Consider the following 16,816-nt stretch of genomic DNA (forward strand, 5'->3'; position numbering starts at 1 on the left):
GTCGCATGTTCTTTCTCATCAGAGGTTCCTAGTTCTAAATCTTTATATGTGAGTATATACCCTGGAGTAATTGAGAAACCAAAAAGATAAAAGGGGACCACTGCCAGGGTAGTGAGAGTCGGGAGCAATAGAGAGGAAGGTATCAAGGTACAAGCAATCTGAGCATGAAAATGGTAAAGGGGGGGGTCTCTGCTTAGGGAGATAAAAAAAGAATGAAAAGAGAGTATAAAACAGTAAAGATGTCTGAAAAAAATCTTAAAGAACCATGCTCTTAACTACCTAAAAATAACAAAAAAAAAAACTATATGAATCTGTATATGTACAGTTTAAAAGAATTTTTTTCTCATCTGACCTGACAACACTCCAGTCTCCCTAATCCCCGAAGACCATCTAACAAAACCCCTAACATCAGGCATGATAAACCCTCTTTAGAGTTGTTGGTCAGAGTTGCCAAGAGACTCCCAAAACATTATAGGCTATTACTGTTGCCCTTTGCTGTCCCCTGAGGTGGATGGTAACTCCCTAATGCAGAAAATAGCACGTACTTCACCCCAGGGTCCAGAGACAGGTGAGGTAGAACTGACCTGGTGCCTCTCCCTGTGGACTAGCTTACATGAGACCAGAAGGCACTAAACAGGCTTGCGAAGGAAGCAAATAACAGTTCTAAATAGCTGTCGCATAGTAGTACGCATACGTTGGCAAGAACCAACAGCTCCCTAATTGGACTCCTCAATAAGAGGACCTCCTCAATAAGATGGAAATCATTCCTGGTACTCGAAACCTATCCAACTACCAAAAGCTAGTGAAAGCATAGATCTTGAATGAGAAATCGATAACTGTCTCTTTAGTGACTGAGTATAGTCCCAACTACAATCTTATTTGTATACCCAAATAAGTATAGTCCTCATTCTCACCAATGAAACTTCTCTTTGCAACAGGAAACTGTTCCAGAAAACTATAGCCAATTAAAATGCAAGGCTGTGAAGCTTTGTCCCAGTGGATATATTTACAAAACAATTCATGCATCTAAGCTCAGGAAACATTGCAGGAGATGGGATAGAAAGATAGCAAGAGCCAGCGAACCAGGGAGGTAGTTCTGCACATTTGTCTCCTAGTAATTTCAGAAGCTACACTCATAAAGGCTCGCCAATATGACTGCCTATACATGAGCTGATCAAAGATAACATCAAAATAATCCCAAAGTGGAAGGGGAACAAACCACCAGGCCACAACCCTACACAAAGAACAACAGACAAATAAGGAATTCTATGAATTAGAGTAAGTTTTCCCAAGCAAGAGTACACCAACTGGTTATCTACTAAAATATGTCCCGCTCAGAAAGCATACACACAGAACAGATTTTATTTAAGAATACATATGCGCCGGGCGGTGGTGGCGCACGCCTTTAATCCCAGCACTTGGGAGGTAGAGGCAGGCGGATCTCTGTGAGTTCGAGACCAGCCTGGTCTACAAGAGCTAGTTCCAGGACAGGCTCCAAAGCTACAGAGAAACCCTGTCTCAAAAAGCAAAAAAAAAAAAAAGAATATATATGCACAGACATATATGCATGTAACAACAGTTAATGAAAAAAAAGTCACTAATTTGAAAGAAGGCAAGGAGAGGTATATGGGGGGCTTGGAAGGGGACAACAGAGGAAATGATGATCATAATACAAGCACATCTATCTCATTAGTATGCATACTATAATAATATTTAAATAAATTAAAATTATGTACTATAACGATTTTAAAGTAAATTTACTTTATAAATTAATTTCATAAAGTGTTTGGTTTGCATACCAATTTTATATACCAGTGTACCTAATGTCACATAAAAGTTTTTCAGGCAAAATGCAGTCAAAACTGGGAAGCTTTGACCAGCTTGTCAAGATGACATTTTCTTGAACTCTGCAGGTTTCTCTTAAGTTTTGCGATCATATAAATAATCCACTAAGATTATTCTCTTTCAAAATTGCTTTGACTATTCTAGTTCTCTTTGTTTAAGATTGGCTTGTCAATATCAATACAAAATCATGCTGAGATTTCAATAGGAATAGTTTTGACTCTATAGAAACTATGAAGACAATTTCATCTCAAAAATATTGGATCTTTCAATGCATTAACTTCGTGTAACTCCCATTTATTTTGGCATCCTTCAATTCCTATCACCACTTTTGCAGTTTTAACATATTAACTTTTCTCTATTAAACATACTACTAATTATTTTTATCTTGCTATTGTTGCAAATGGATTTTACTTCCGGATTTTGTTTCTGAATTGTTTCTTGTCTATACAGAGATACCACACCAAATGTTATATTGATCGCATTTCTTGCTCCATTGCTAGCCTTGCATACTATTTTCAATAGTCTATGTTTGAGGATTCCTTAGAATTTTATAGATAAGAATACCATACCATCAGTTCATAAAAGTTCTGTTTCTTTTTTAAATGATTCTCTTTAATACGTTGCTTGTGTTGTGCTTGCTAGAGTATCTAACACTGTCTTGAACAGACGTGGCAAGAGCAAACAGCCCTGCTTTGTTACTAATTTTACAGGGGGAAATATTAAAGCTTTTATCATTAAATATAATGTTACCTGTTTAACTTAAACCTTCCATTTTATGTTTGTGTAGGGAAGAAATGCCGCTGTTGCCTGGGAAGTCAGAAGACAACTTGCTACTGTTGGATATTTCTTCCATGTGAATCTCAAATCAATTTCTGCTTTTCACTATCAGTTATTGGATTTGATTTTAAATGAGTGTTCTTGTCAAATTATTATTTTAGATAATACAATCATAGTATTTGAGATGATGCAGTCTTTGTTATTAGTTTGTCTGAAAGAAATATGATAGTATTGTACTTCTAAATATTTAATTTGGCCTCCATGAGATAAACCCCACTTTGTCACAGTTGAGGAAGCTTTACATGCTGCTGGGTTGACTTGATAACGCTTTGGAAAATAGTTTTGTATAGGTATTTCCAAGAATCATTGAACTGTCGCTATCTCTCCTTGTAATATCTTTTTTTATGGCTTTAGCATCAGGATAATTCAGGCTTCAAAAAGGATTAGCAAGCATTCCTCCTCAATTTTTTAAATGATTCTTGTCTTGTTACATTGACTGCTATCCATTTCTTGAGAGTTGGCTAGAATTCACCAACAAAGTTATTTAGGGCTAGGTTTGAATGTGTGGGATATTTGTGAATTCTAATCCAATTTACTTTCTTAAGATGCACTTAGATATTTCTGTTTCTTTCAGCCAAATTTAATAGTTTATGCCCTACAGACAATTTATCCATTTGACTTGCAGTTATTAATGAAAAACTTCTTACAATTTTTGAGTTCTGTAGAGAAGCCCCCTCTTTCATTCACGACTGATAATTTGCATTATCTTTCTTTTCCTTAACTTCTGTCTGAAGTGTCATCCTTTTTCTTGACCCTTTTAATAATTAAAACTAGGATACGTGGATTTTATATGTGTTATATTTTCATCTCTCTCTCAATGTGTCTGTATGATGGGTTGTATGTATGGGTGTGTATGCATGTGCATTTGGATATCAGGGGGCCACCTTGGGTGTCATTCCCCACCTTCTACATTTCTTGAGACACGATCTCTTTGTTGTTCACCACTGCACACATCAGTCAGGCTGGCTGATTATCAAAATGTTGGGAATTTTCATGTTTCTGCTTTCTAACTCCCTCTAGGCATGCTGGGATTACACAGGTACACTGTCATGCCTGGCTTTACTTGGGTTCTGTCAATTTGAACTAAAGTTCAAATTTGACTAGCAACCATTTTACCTACTGGGCCATCCCCAAAGTTTTCATTTTTCTACTCTTTATATGATCTCTGTTTTGTTTATTTCACTTGGCTTTCTTTTTCCTTCTCTTGTTTCACCCTAATTCTTCACTTCCTTTGCTCCTCCTTCTCCTTTTCTCTATCTAAGAAAATATGTGTTTGCTTACTGATTTTTAAAAATTGTGTGCTTGACTCTGTGTGTGTGTGTGTGTGTGTGTGTGTATGTGTGTGTGTAACAGTATGTAGGTATGTACCCATGGGTGTAGTTGACTTCTGAGTCTAGAGGTGTCAGGTCCTCTGGGAGTTTTAAGTTACAGGTAGCTGTGAACTGCCTGGCTTGGATTAGAAATTAAACCAGGTCCTCTACAAAAACGGTACGTTCTCTTAACCACTGAGCCATCATACTAGCCTAATATTTCTCTTTTAGTCTCTTCTATTTAATTCCAAATGTGTAGGCTTACATGAATCCTTTAAAAAAAATCTACCTTTCTAAGAAAGCATCCAAAGCTATAAGCTATATATTTTTCTCTCTTTATGACATAACTATATGCCACACGTTCTGATACATTGTGTTTTCATTGCTAATCAGTTCAAGACATTTTCTTTCTTTCTTTTCTTTTCTTTTTTTTTTATTTTCGAGACAGGGTTTCTCCGTAGCTTTTTGGTTCCTGTCCTGGAACTAGCTCTTGTAGACCAGGCTGGTCTCGAACTCACAGAGATCCACCTGCCTCTGCCTCCCGAGTGCTGGGATTAAAGGCGTTCGCCACCACCACCCGGCTCAAGACATTTTCTAATTTCTCTTCAGGGTTCCTTTTTAAGCCATCAATTAATTTTTTAAAAGTTGTTTAACTTCCAAGAGTTCAAGTCTATCCTGTACCTTGCAAACCTGATTTGATATGTAACTCAGCTGCTGCAGGTAGATACTTTTTTATGGTTTCAGGATGTTTTGCTTTGTTTTTTTACAAATTTCCTGAGATTAGTTTTTCTGCCACTAAGCTCTTATCCTGGGACAATCTTGGTTTTCATGCAGAAAGGGTGCATGTTTTCTGGATAGATTTTAAGTAACATACTCTCTAAAATACTGACTGTTAACCCAAGATAGCATTTCCAAGGAGAAGATTAGTGAACTATCCCAACTTTAGCATTAAATTTTGATGTTACTCTATGTGTTTGGGGTTGATGCATCTTTATCATGTTCTCTTATTATTCTTTGGAGAACAACAAATAACCTTCTGGTCAAACATCTACCTCTGCCATTAAAATCTATGTTTTGTGATCTCAAGTAATCAATGGTCGCTGGTAAAGGAATTTCTTGCCTGATACACCTGCTCGCTACTCTCATTTTCATCCCTTAGGAAGTATTTATACTCACAAACTGCACGTAATTGAGGTTTATAGTTGAGTCTTAGGTCCTTTGCCATTTGAATAAAATGTTTTCCCGTTCATGTTTACTGTCATCACTCGTTTTCAGATTGATGTGTGCTCTTCTGCCATTTATGTTGTCATGTTTTCATTCATTCTGATCCTTAAAAACATCTCCTTTATCATTTCCCTTACTCTTCCTCTCCTAGCCACACTAATTATTTTCTTGTATGTCTTTCCTTGCATGGACGTTGCTAGGTTTGATCTTAGCTTGCTTACTTTTCTGGTATCATTTTTTTTCCTCTGTTCTTCAGATTGAGTAATTTTGAATATGTCAAGTTCACTGATTCATTCTCTTAGATTCTCAGATTTGATGATAATTCTATCAACTTAATTTTTTGTTTGGTTATGTTATATTTTAATCCTAGAATTCACCCTTTCTTTTCCTCATTTCTTTTCTTTCTGTTGCCAGTTCTCTACTAGATTGCCTATCTGCAAAGTCATTGTTACTACGTTTTACAGTAACTTTTGAACATAGCTTCCTGTAATTGTTTGAACATATTTAGCTGTGGGGTTATTGGGTCAATTTCTGTTAGCTGCAATGTCTCCTGAATAAGGCTCACCTGACTAAAATTCATTTACCTAATTTTCATAATCTTTATAGTTTTTAGTGGAAAAAATGAACATAATGTATTTTACTTTGTAGCTTGCTAGATTCTATTTTCTTTTTCTACATATCTTTTAAAAATTTAACCACTTCCATAGATTAAGCTAAAGAATCTCTTTATCTTTATTGCGATATGTACCACAGTATCTTTGATGATTTTTAAACTCTATATTTAAATTTGCCTCTTATCTGTGTCTGCTCAACATGGTGACTAGCTAATAATGTGGGGAAAAGTTGCCCTCCAACATCTTAAACTCCTGAAGCTTCCATTTTTGTGACTGGTTTATAGGTGTGTTGGGAGGACAACATTGTGGTAATTTTCAGATAGTTGGGGATTTTTCCACTCACTGGGCTCTCCCAAGCTTCCTCTCTACATAAACCTATTTTCCTATTACCCAAGACTATATAGAGGCAGTATATTGGTTTTTTTTTTATTGTTCTCACATCTGGATCTTGTGGCATATGTTTGCCTGTCCCACTTCTATGTCTCTCTATCTCTGAGTATGTGCATGTATATGTAAGAAAGAGAATATGTGCGTGTCCTTATCTTGGCATTTTTAAATTTAAAATAGAATTTTTTTCATACACTACATTCTGATTAGAGTTTACCCTCCCCCAACCTCTTCCACATCCTTTCTCACCTCCCCACCCAACCAAATCCATACCCTTTCTCACTCTTATTAGGAAACAAACAGGCATCTTAAATAACAACAATAAAAGCAAACAAACCAGAATCATACAAAATAAATGACAAAAGAAAGTCAAAGAAAAAAAACAAGAAACATAGAGACACAAAGACACATTGACACACACAGAAAACCCCTATAAACAAAACTGAACACGATAGTATATAAACAAAAGCTTAAGCAAAACTTTCAAAGCAATGTGAGTCAAAAATTTTCCAAAATTACCATTGAATTCATTTTGTGTAGGTCATCTACTACTTGGCATGAAGTAGATGGCCTGCCCTTGAGTGTAGTTTGCATAACCAGTGAGACTCCATTGGAGAAAAGGAATTTTTCTGTTGTAATTATCAATTGGAGATAGCTTTGGGGTTAAGGGTGTGTGCTTGTATCTACTTCCTCTCTCAGTACTGGGACCCCAGTTTGGTTTAGATCTATACAGGCCCTTTGCATGCTGCCACAGTCTCTGAAAGTTAATATGTGCATCAGTCTTGTTTTTTATAGATGCCCTTATTTCCTTGGTGTCTTCTACCCTTCATTGGCTTTCTCTTCCACAGAGTTCCCTGAGCCCAGAGGGAATGATTTCATAGAGATATCTCCTTTAGGACTAAGTGTTTCAAGGTCTCTAACTCTTTGCACATTGTCCAGTTGCGAGTCTCTGTATTTATTTCCCATATACTGCACGAGGAAACATCTTTGATAGTGGCTGAGCAAGACACTAATCTATGAAAATAACAGAATGTCAAGAGGAGTCTATTTTTTGTTGCTATGTTGCTGTAGGAGAACAATATGGTACATCTTGTCCCAGGTTCTTGGCCACCAGAGCGGTGTCAGCCATGGGTTTCATCGCATGGAGTGGCCTACTTCCAATCAGATAGTGGATGTTTACTCCCACAACTTCTGTGCCACTACTGCACCCACATATCTTGCAGGCAAGCTATCATTGTAATCTGAAAGAGTTGTAGCGAGGTTGGTGTTTTTTGGTAGAGTGCAGAGTACCGTCCAGTTCCATGAACACTTGTCTGTAGAGGTGAAGGCTTAGTTAGGCATCAGGTTGACTTCTCCATGCCCAATGCATTGTGCAGGTGTTGCCTTCAGCAATCAAGTCTTACTATCAGTTCATGGAGAGCAACCAATAGCTTTGGCATTTGCCTGGGTTGTTTGGGGGGGGGGGGTTCCCATGGGAACATTTTGGCCAAAAAGTCAATTAGAGGTAACCCATTTCCAGAACTGGAGGTTTCATTTGGAGCAAGAGATGTCTAGTTGGGATTTTGCCACTCTTGTTACTTGCTGACATTTGTAAGCTGCTCTTTTGTTTCATTTTGCTCTGCCTTACTTCTACATGGGGCCTTAGGATGTAGCTCATGTAAGTCTTAAACTTTCCATACTCCTGCCTCAGCTGAACCAAGAAGAAACATGTTTGTTACCATGCCTAGCTCTGATTTGTGTATATCTTGATGAATAAATTTAAACATGGTTTTTTAAAAAGCCATTAAGTAAGTCAGATTTGGGGGTGTTTCTGCATAAAAAAAAGTCTAGCAGTTTTTAAGACTGAAATTTCCCTATCTGTATTTGGTCAGGTTCCAGAGGTTAAAAATTACAACCTTTGTTAATTTTATCCTTTTATATGTTTGTGTTTTGCTGAATGTATTCACTGACCTGTTTTTAGTAATACAACTAGAAGTCCCAGTGTGGTTGATTAATAAAGTTAAATAAATATTTTGAGTGAGTATGAAATGTGTTTGTCATTTTGACACTGCTATTCAAGGACAAATTTCCTGTGATTGAGTTGCTCTGTTTGATATGTAAATACACTCTCAGGGTGTGACTCCTGGCATGTGAGAGGACTATAAACACATCTTGCGTGGAAGGTCTTTCAAGGTCTCCATCTCCTCATGACAAAATGAATGAGCCCTCTCAATTCTGAAAAGATCCATCTGCACACATACAAAACATGTTTTAGGATAAACACCAAAATCAAATTCATTATTAATAGATTACTGCGCCTTAGATTTAAAATACCAATGGTGGAAAGGGATACATATTAATCAGGAACTGCAAAGCAAGGCTGTTAAGAGCAAAAAAAAAAAAAAAAAAAAAAAAGGAGGGAAGAAGCCAAACGTTAGAACTTTTTCCTTGCCTATAATGCTTAACAGCCCATGAATAAAGTTTGAAGAACTCCAGAGAACCAACAAAAATCATTTTATAAATTCATATAAACTCTGACTTTATCATTTTCCAAAGGAAAAAACTAAGATTTGGGCAACTGATCAACCTAAAATAATGACTCTCAGAGATGACTATCAGTGCACACAAGGACTAATATTTTAATAACATCGCCATCAAACACTACTGAGCCTGCTCTCAGAGGCAGAAACTGTGGTTTGCCTCTCTCTTCCTGATCATGTCATTTGCTTTACTTGACACAAAACTGAGCTCAAATTACTTGTTGCATTAATTAACTAATATAACATAACTAACACAATCATACAATAAAGCTGGGATACACAGGATAAGAACCCACTCTGTAATTGATCATTTAAATAGTTAATATCAATTGTCAACTTGATGTGATACAGAATCAGTTGGATATGGAATTTTAGGCATTACTCTATGATTGTAGGGAATTCTCTTGTTTTTTCTTTTTTTCTGTTTTCAATGTCTTTTTTATTTACTATTTATTTATTTATTAAAGATTTCTGTCTCCTCCCTGCCACTGCCTCCCATTTCCTTCCCCCTCCCCCAATCTTGATTGGATTAGTTGAGGTGGGAGACTGACCCTCTATGAGGGGTACCATTCCCTAGGCTTCTTCTTTCTCTCCCTGCTTCCTGATTATGGGTATAATGCGACTTTAGAGTTCTGCTGCCTCGATTTCCTTGTCATGAAATACTGTACCTTAAACTATGAACTAAGAAAGTTCTGTGTCCCCGAAGTTGAATTGGTTGGGATATTTTAACACAGGAAGAAAGAAGAGAGACAGTTGTGATGCCCAGCCTCTGCTTAATTTGATGTTCTCTTGGTAAAAAAGAGCTCTTAGGTTCTATTTCTTCTTATGTCTTCATGTAGAGAATTGTCCATGAATATTGTTACCCTTTCTAGGTACAGACATATCACAAGCCATACTGACTTTTCATAAAACTGATTCATCTATTTTATATCCACCTGCATTATGTATACAAGATCATTCTTCACAGTTTGGCATGAGCTGCCCATGTGAACGTCCCCATGTGCTGGTTTCCTAAATAATTTTATTCAGTTAGAGCTCTGGTTGCCACCGTTAACAGGGTTAAGCTTTATAGCAAATAGATTTCTGAGGGTGTGTTCTTGATTCTGCTATAAGAGCCATAGGGAAATGATCAACAGAAGTATATGTCAATAACTCTGGTTAAAGAAAAACACAAGGAAAATACTTTCAGGTTAGATTAATTTGGTAAATATTTGTTGGCTTCTCATATGATAATTTCTTTGTTTGAAACGTGCTTGATTTTGCTTCCTTTTGGTTTTTGGTTCATATTGTTGGTTGCTTTGTTTCGATTTTGTTTTCTTTTGTTTGGGAGTAGGTTTCAGTATGTAGCCCAAGTTCATCTTCAGCTCAGTATCCTTCATCTTCAGCCTTCCAGTACAGCCTTCTAGTACTAAGAATAAGTCCATAGACCACTATTCCTGCTTAATTTTGTGAATATTTTATTTCTTTTTTAATATTTCATTAACCTTAGAGATGAACTACTACTTTGTGTGCGGTAAATTATAGTACTCAGAATAATAAAAGATTTACAAGAAGACAGTATCATCATAATCTTTATTTTCTTCAAAACTCTGAAACAAAGGCTAATGTTTACTTTGCATTTGGATATCTTTGTAGATTTCATCTCTGCTGGATGCCCTCTAAGCAGTCATATTATCCTGACATGGAATAGTGCTCCTCTCTTTCCCCTCAAGTTCTTTCTCATAGTGTGAATATTCAGCAGTCCACATGACTGGAGTCCATATAACATAAAATGAGGTTCAGTGGGTTGTTGTTCTGTTTGTCAAAGAATGTTCATGCAGAGAGATGCTATAATCATTCCTTTGTATTTTCTTAAGGATTTTGCATTCAGAATCATTATGCTCCTCTCATAATCTTCGTGAATGAAACAGTATTTTTACTGCCTTTATTTTATAAATGGCAAGATAATAATTCACAGAGTTAACAATTATAAAGCCAGATGTTAAAATTGGCTTCTTGTTACCAATTCCCTGTGTCATAGAAATAAACTTAAAAGGTAGTGTGACATTATTCAACACAAATGTACACTGGATCTAGAAACCTCTATTCTGCTTGCATTATAACTAACTGTATGGGTAAAATAGTCAAGATGGCTATTTCAAGAGAAAAAAGATGAATGGGAACGAAAGTATAGGTCAGTGGTAAATTATCTTTCTAGAAACAAAGGTAAGCGGTAAAGGTCCTCACAGTAAAGTTGTGTTCACAATATACCATATAATGCAATAGCGTGACTTACCCTGTAGCTGACGTCCTCGACGAGGGCAGGGCCACTCACAGTGCAGCCTGCTTGCCACAAAGTTTCCTTCATGCTGCAACCATAAAGGAATACATTCTTCTTTTGGGAGTGACCATGGAAGTCACAGAAGACCTGCAATAAGCATCAGAAAAAAGAAAATAAACTCCGGGTGGTGTGTGGGGCTCTTCCATGTTTGAAATGTCAGCGTTGTCAGAGAGACTGTTGACTCAGAGTAACCAGCTGTCTAGGAGTGGTGGGGTCTGGCACAGCTGCACTGAAAACCCCTCAGGGAAGAAGGTAGATTGCAGGGCTTTCAGGAGGGAGCAGAGTACAAATAAATGCATGTCACGATTAGTTCTTCTGTAAATTCCCTATAACCGTCACATTTGGTGGATGGAGGCAAAGGAATCATGAGTTCAGGAGACTCATGAGTTCAGACATTTTTCATCCATATAAAGAATTTTAGGTCAACTAGGCTTATATGTGATCCTATCTCAAGAAAAAGAAAAGTAAATGTGCAAAATGTGTATATGATACACACCTTAGGCAAAGGGAATATGGAGCATCTTCAATAATTTTAGTTGTGGGAAACATTGAGGAAACAAATGTTATGACGGCCACTGCATGTGTGTTGCCTTTCATGGCTAAGGTCAGTTCTTTATTCTTCTATTTTGGGATTACATATTCCATCCAAATCAAAGACCTATAACAATAGTGGCATCCAATATAGACCTGACCTTCAGTGTAGGACGACTTTGGAGCTTTCTCAAGGATGAAGATGGTGCATTGCGAGTGCCTTCGTGAATGTCTCCCTTTATAGGAAGTGGGTATAGGTACCACATCATAAATGCAGCTCAGGGCTCATCTCCTAATCCTTTACTTCTCTTTGTGCCAAAGAAGACTGAGCATCTCACTCTGACTAAACACAGGTGACTGTTGAGCAAAGACACCGCTCGCATAACTGATTAAGCCAGTGCTTCTCAACCTATGACTAGCAACCCCCACAGGAGTCGCATATCAGATATCCTGCATATCAGATATTTACATTATACACCTTAACAGTAGCAAAATTACAATTATGAACTAGCAATGAAATGATTTTAGGTTTGGGGTCACCATAACATGAGGAACTCTACTAACTGGCTGCAGCATTAGGAAGATTGTAAAGCAGAGGATTAATCTGTAAAGTGATAACCAGTTGCTCAAACTGACAGATTAGCTCTAGATTATGTGCTTTTATCCATGGTATCTGCTCATATCTAGGAGTACGGTCTGTCCTTATTACTAAAGCACCTTGAGACTCCATTCCAGCAAGAATTTGCTGGGTTGCATCTGATTTGTTAGCAGACCCTTGTGATTCTTTTGGTTTATAAATGATTTCCCTCTTGGGCATCACATGCACTCATTTTCTAATATGATGTTCATGTTTGATCTGAGTTATCAGATTAGGGCGGTTCATGGAGGAGTTGTGAGGTATCTTTTAAAAAATGAGTATCCTCTTCTGAACCATCTGCCCTGGCTAAGATGATGCCATGGCTTTCCAGCAGAGAAAGAATATTCTCATTTTCACAGCCCAGTGATGGATGAGACATGGATAATATTCTAGCCTACGGTACGTGGCAATGGGTCTCATAGATCAACTTGCATCAGAACAACGTGGAGGACTTGGCAAGCCACGCTCCAGCAATTCTGTGATCGGAGTTAGTCTGAGTCAGGCTGAAGTATTTGTCTTTCTATCAAGCACCCATGTGAGGCTGATGGTCCTGATCCCAAGATCATACTTTGAAAACCCTTTTTCCTAGAGGAGCCAACAAAATAACTGTTTAAGGTCTAATCGTCTCCCATGGTGAACTTTTCACCAACCTTTATCTCTCCCATCTCAGCTTTCCTGTGCGAATAAACACGCACCATTCTTATGAAAAGTGTGCAAACAAATTAAGCCTGTGTCTTAGCAACAGCTTTCTCAATAAAGCCAGGAGGCTGCTTGGTGACAGGAGTGAGTGCCTTAAATGCTGGATTCAGTTTGAGATAAAAGTTGCTATTTTTTTCCTTCCTGATCCGTACAGACTCTGAAAGCCGAGGTAAATGACAAATTATAGACCTATTCACCTGTGGGAATGAGCTCTGCTAAGCCCTAGGATTCCAGTGGCCTCTGAGGATTCGGAAAGAAAGAAAAAGAGACATTGTTCTGCGAGCCGCTCGAACGACATCCCTAAAAATAAATGCCTGTTAATTATAAGAAACATGTGCTCCTCCAAATTGCAGGGGGCAATTATAAGTCAAATTCTCAACTTACTTCAGTTGAGGAAGCTTTTTCTTTTCTACTCGAAGATGTGATACTTGTATTTTCTTTTTTATTTATTATTTATTTATTTATTAAAGATTTCAGTCTCTTCCCCACCGCCGCCTCCCCTTTCCCTCCCCCTCCCCCCAATCAAGTCCCCCTCCCTCGTCAGCCCAAAGAGCAATCAGGGTTCTCTGCCCTGTGGGAAGTCCAAGGACCACCCACCTCCATCCAGGTCTAGTAAGGTGAGCATCCAAACTGCCTAGGCTCCCACAAAACCAATAGGTGCAGTAGGATCAAAAACCCATTGCCATTGTTCTTGAGGTCTCAGTAGTCCTTGTATTTTCATCCAGCCAGATTCTTTGCCAGAATAATAGTGAGTGTGCCCAATTTGGAGACCACAACATTCATAGATTAATCAACAGCCCTATCTCACTCATCAATTTATTCAACAAAAATCTGCATGTCTGCTTTGCGGCAGGAAGAATTAAAATTTTAACATAACTCAGTGTTGCTCTCCACAGCAACAACAACGATAAATAATTAATTTATCTACTCAACACTTGTGAGGCTTCAACTGGAATGCTAAGAAGTTATAGGATACTTAATTGTATAACCATGTGCTAAAGATTTATTAAAGTTATTATAAGATAATAACAATGAGTATCTCAAGATGAAGTAGGCATTATTGCCCCAATTTTAAATAAAACACTCAAGTTTCGATTACTGAGTAGATGAGTAAATACTTAAATCCAAATTTCCCTTAATACCCAAACAACATTTTTCCCCCTTTCTATTCTTTTTCGTCTAGAAACTGTTGGGGATGACCCCGAAAGACCACAAACGTGGTAGCCAGAGGAGAAAGCTATGGTAATGATAAACATAACTCTCTGGAAATGCAACTAAAAGCACCTCTCATGCTTCTAGAGAGGAGTGTTTTTACATGTCCTTCTGAGGAGTGGCATCCCAGCAGGGTGGAACATGGTGTTCCAAGGCTATATCTTCAATGAATCTCACCACGCAAATGTAAAAACAACAATAACAGCAAAACATGAGGAAGAACGAGTTATACGTTTGAGGAATTGCAGTAATTCACAATTGGCTAAAAGTGAATCAAGAATGGATTTAGGAAACTGTAGATGTGGGCAGTGGGGTGCTAATTAGTGCGCTTGAAAGCTATGCTAGGATACCTGGGTGTTTTCTTGGAGATAGAAGCATGACAAGGGTGTAGCTGAAGCCAACAGGGACAAGTATATAGAGGAAGGAAGTTTGGGCTGGCAAGATGCCTAAGTGGACAAAGAATTTCCTGTGCAAGCCCAAGGACCTGAGTTCTATACCTGGAACTCACATGGTTGGGGAAAAAAAAAAACCGACTCCAGAAAGTAGTTCTTTGACTGCTACAAGACGGTGTGCGCATACGCGCATATGTGCATGCATGTACATACGCACACGGATTAAAATTAAAATTTTAAAAGAATAAAAAATGCTTGTAAGGAGGCAAAATTCACACAACTTGGAGACTAACTGGATTTAATGGCACAGTAAAAACGAAGTTAGTAATTACAACTGAATTGAGGGCTCAATTAATAGGCAATTACCGCACCCAAGGAAAAAACCAAAACCCAAAAACAAAACATAGAAATAGACATGGATTTAATACAGTTTTCGTTACTTTTGCTTGAGCTAGTGTGCTTTTTCTTGACTTCTGACCCTTTGTTAAACTGTCCCTTCTTGGGGTCTTAATTTCTTCATCAGCCAAGTAAATGGTGAGCCTTGGATTATGGCTCCAGCGCCTAGTCCTTATGCCTACCCCTAGGACACCTCCCGGTGAATTCATGTCCAAGCTTGATTACAAGGTTAATTTAATTCAAACAACCATGTGTGCTGTCATTCATTGTGCAGCAAAGAAGTTGATCAGGATCGCATTGCTATGCTCTGCACATGCCTCCCCGCCTTTCTCCCTCCCTTTGCTCCCATTCTGATTTCTCTCCAAGTTAATTGGCCCCCCATCTTCATGAGATCACCCTGTTTCAAATCCTTCCCTTAGTGCTTCCCCTGTTCCCCGTGGTTCGCCTCGCCCGGATTGTGTTTACAGTTCTGCTTTGCCAGCTTTGAGCTGCTGTGTTTTCCCCGATCCTGACATCTGGGTCTCATTGCTCCTTCTCAGCAGTGAGACTCTGCATTATTTATACAATTACCACAGGAAAATGAAAGCAAGCCTGAGCCTGGGAGAAGGCGAGTTCTGGAGAATGTGATGGAATCCCCAAAGAGCGACACTTCCAACTCAACCAGTCAAGGCTCACTAAGCCCTGGAGATTCCTCTTGTATACCGTATTGGGCAGGCAGTATTCAGCCCACGTTTCTGAGAATAGTAAATATCTCCAGGAGGGAAATGATGTTGGTGACAAGTGCAATTACCTTTCAAGAGCCCAGTTTACAAGACTGCTACCCCAGATGCAGCACTAGCTGCTAGAGATACTGGCTTCTCCCAGAATCTACGAAGTACCAGGCGCCGCCACAGACACAAAAATCCACGAATTCTTGAATTCCTTATGCAAACAGCTCTATATTTGCATATGATATGTACATGCTCCCAAATACTTTGCATGTCTTTATACTGCCTACGATACCTAATACATCATAAATGCTATGGGAATTTTTAGGGAATAATGACAGGAAAACAAAGTTTTCAATGTTTAGCACAACTACTTTTTTCCTTAGTATTTTCAGTCTATACTTGGTAGAATCTTTGGATGTGAAATTCATGGCTGTCAAGGTTCTAATGCACCCTCTCCCTCTCGTAGGGAACATGATATCTAAGTCGGAGGTGACATCCAATGATGGATGAAAATAGCCACAAGCAACATAAATGTTTTTCTTTTTCAATTATTTTGGAAAACCTAATATAAGGTAACCCAAAATATACTGTTCAATATTTGGCTTTCTTTTGTATTGAATACCTACCACTGATTCAATAACTTTAATGCTTTGTATCTATTAGAATGTCTGATATGGGCCAATTACCATGCTAAGACCGAATATTCATTCACAATTAGTATAAATATCTCTCAGGGAAGATGCTGCCATTTGACTTTTCCTAATGTTGCAGGAGGTTAAGCATCTTACTCTTAGATGGCCATAGAAAAAGAGACTTGTTACATCTCAGACTCTGATCTGTCTGGCTCTAAACGTTTTCTGAAATCAAACATATAAAAACAATGGCTCCACCAATGAAAAAGAACACTACAAGAAGATTGTTAAGCCAAGGTCTTGTGTTGTTATTTTCTACTTTCTGTCACTGCTTGGCTGCCCCTGAGCAGTAAGCTTGGCACTAAGACAAAGTTCTGCAGGAGGATCTGGGCAGGTGCCTCAAGCTGAAAATGGATCCCTTTCTCCATTTATACTTGTTGATGGAGAGAATCAGTAGTAGCCCGCACGATACCTTTAAACAACACAGTCATTGTGACTTCTCGGTCTGAATAAGACCTTGATAGAATATATGTGTGTTGTATGTAATATAT

At 38.1% G+C, this 16,816-nt stretch overlaps 1 protein-coding gene across 1 annotated transcript in view; it reads right to left on the bottom strand.

The window, feature by feature from the left end:
- Agbl1 (AGBL carboxypeptidase 1) overlaps positions 1 to 16,816 on the bottom strand; it is a 659,915-nt gene that overhangs the window by 311,379 nt on the left and 331,720 nt on the right. The window contains exon 19 of the mRNA XM_050153973.1: positions 11,012 to 11,143. Coding sequence (XP_050009930.1) covers positions 11,012 to 11,143 — 132 coding nt within the window. The remainder of the gene's footprint in view (positions 1 to 11,011; positions 11,144 to 16,816) is intronic.

Source organism: Alexandromys fortis, unplaced genomic scaffold, assembly GCF_014885135.2.
Source record: "Alexandromys fortis isolate MF-2015 unplaced genomic scaffold, M_Fortis_MF-2015_v1.1 scaffold_86, whole genome shotgun sequence".
In the NCBI taxonomy this organism is placed as follows: domain Eukaryota; kingdom Metazoa; phylum Chordata; class Mammalia; order Rodentia; family Cricetidae; genus Alexandromys; species Alexandromys fortis.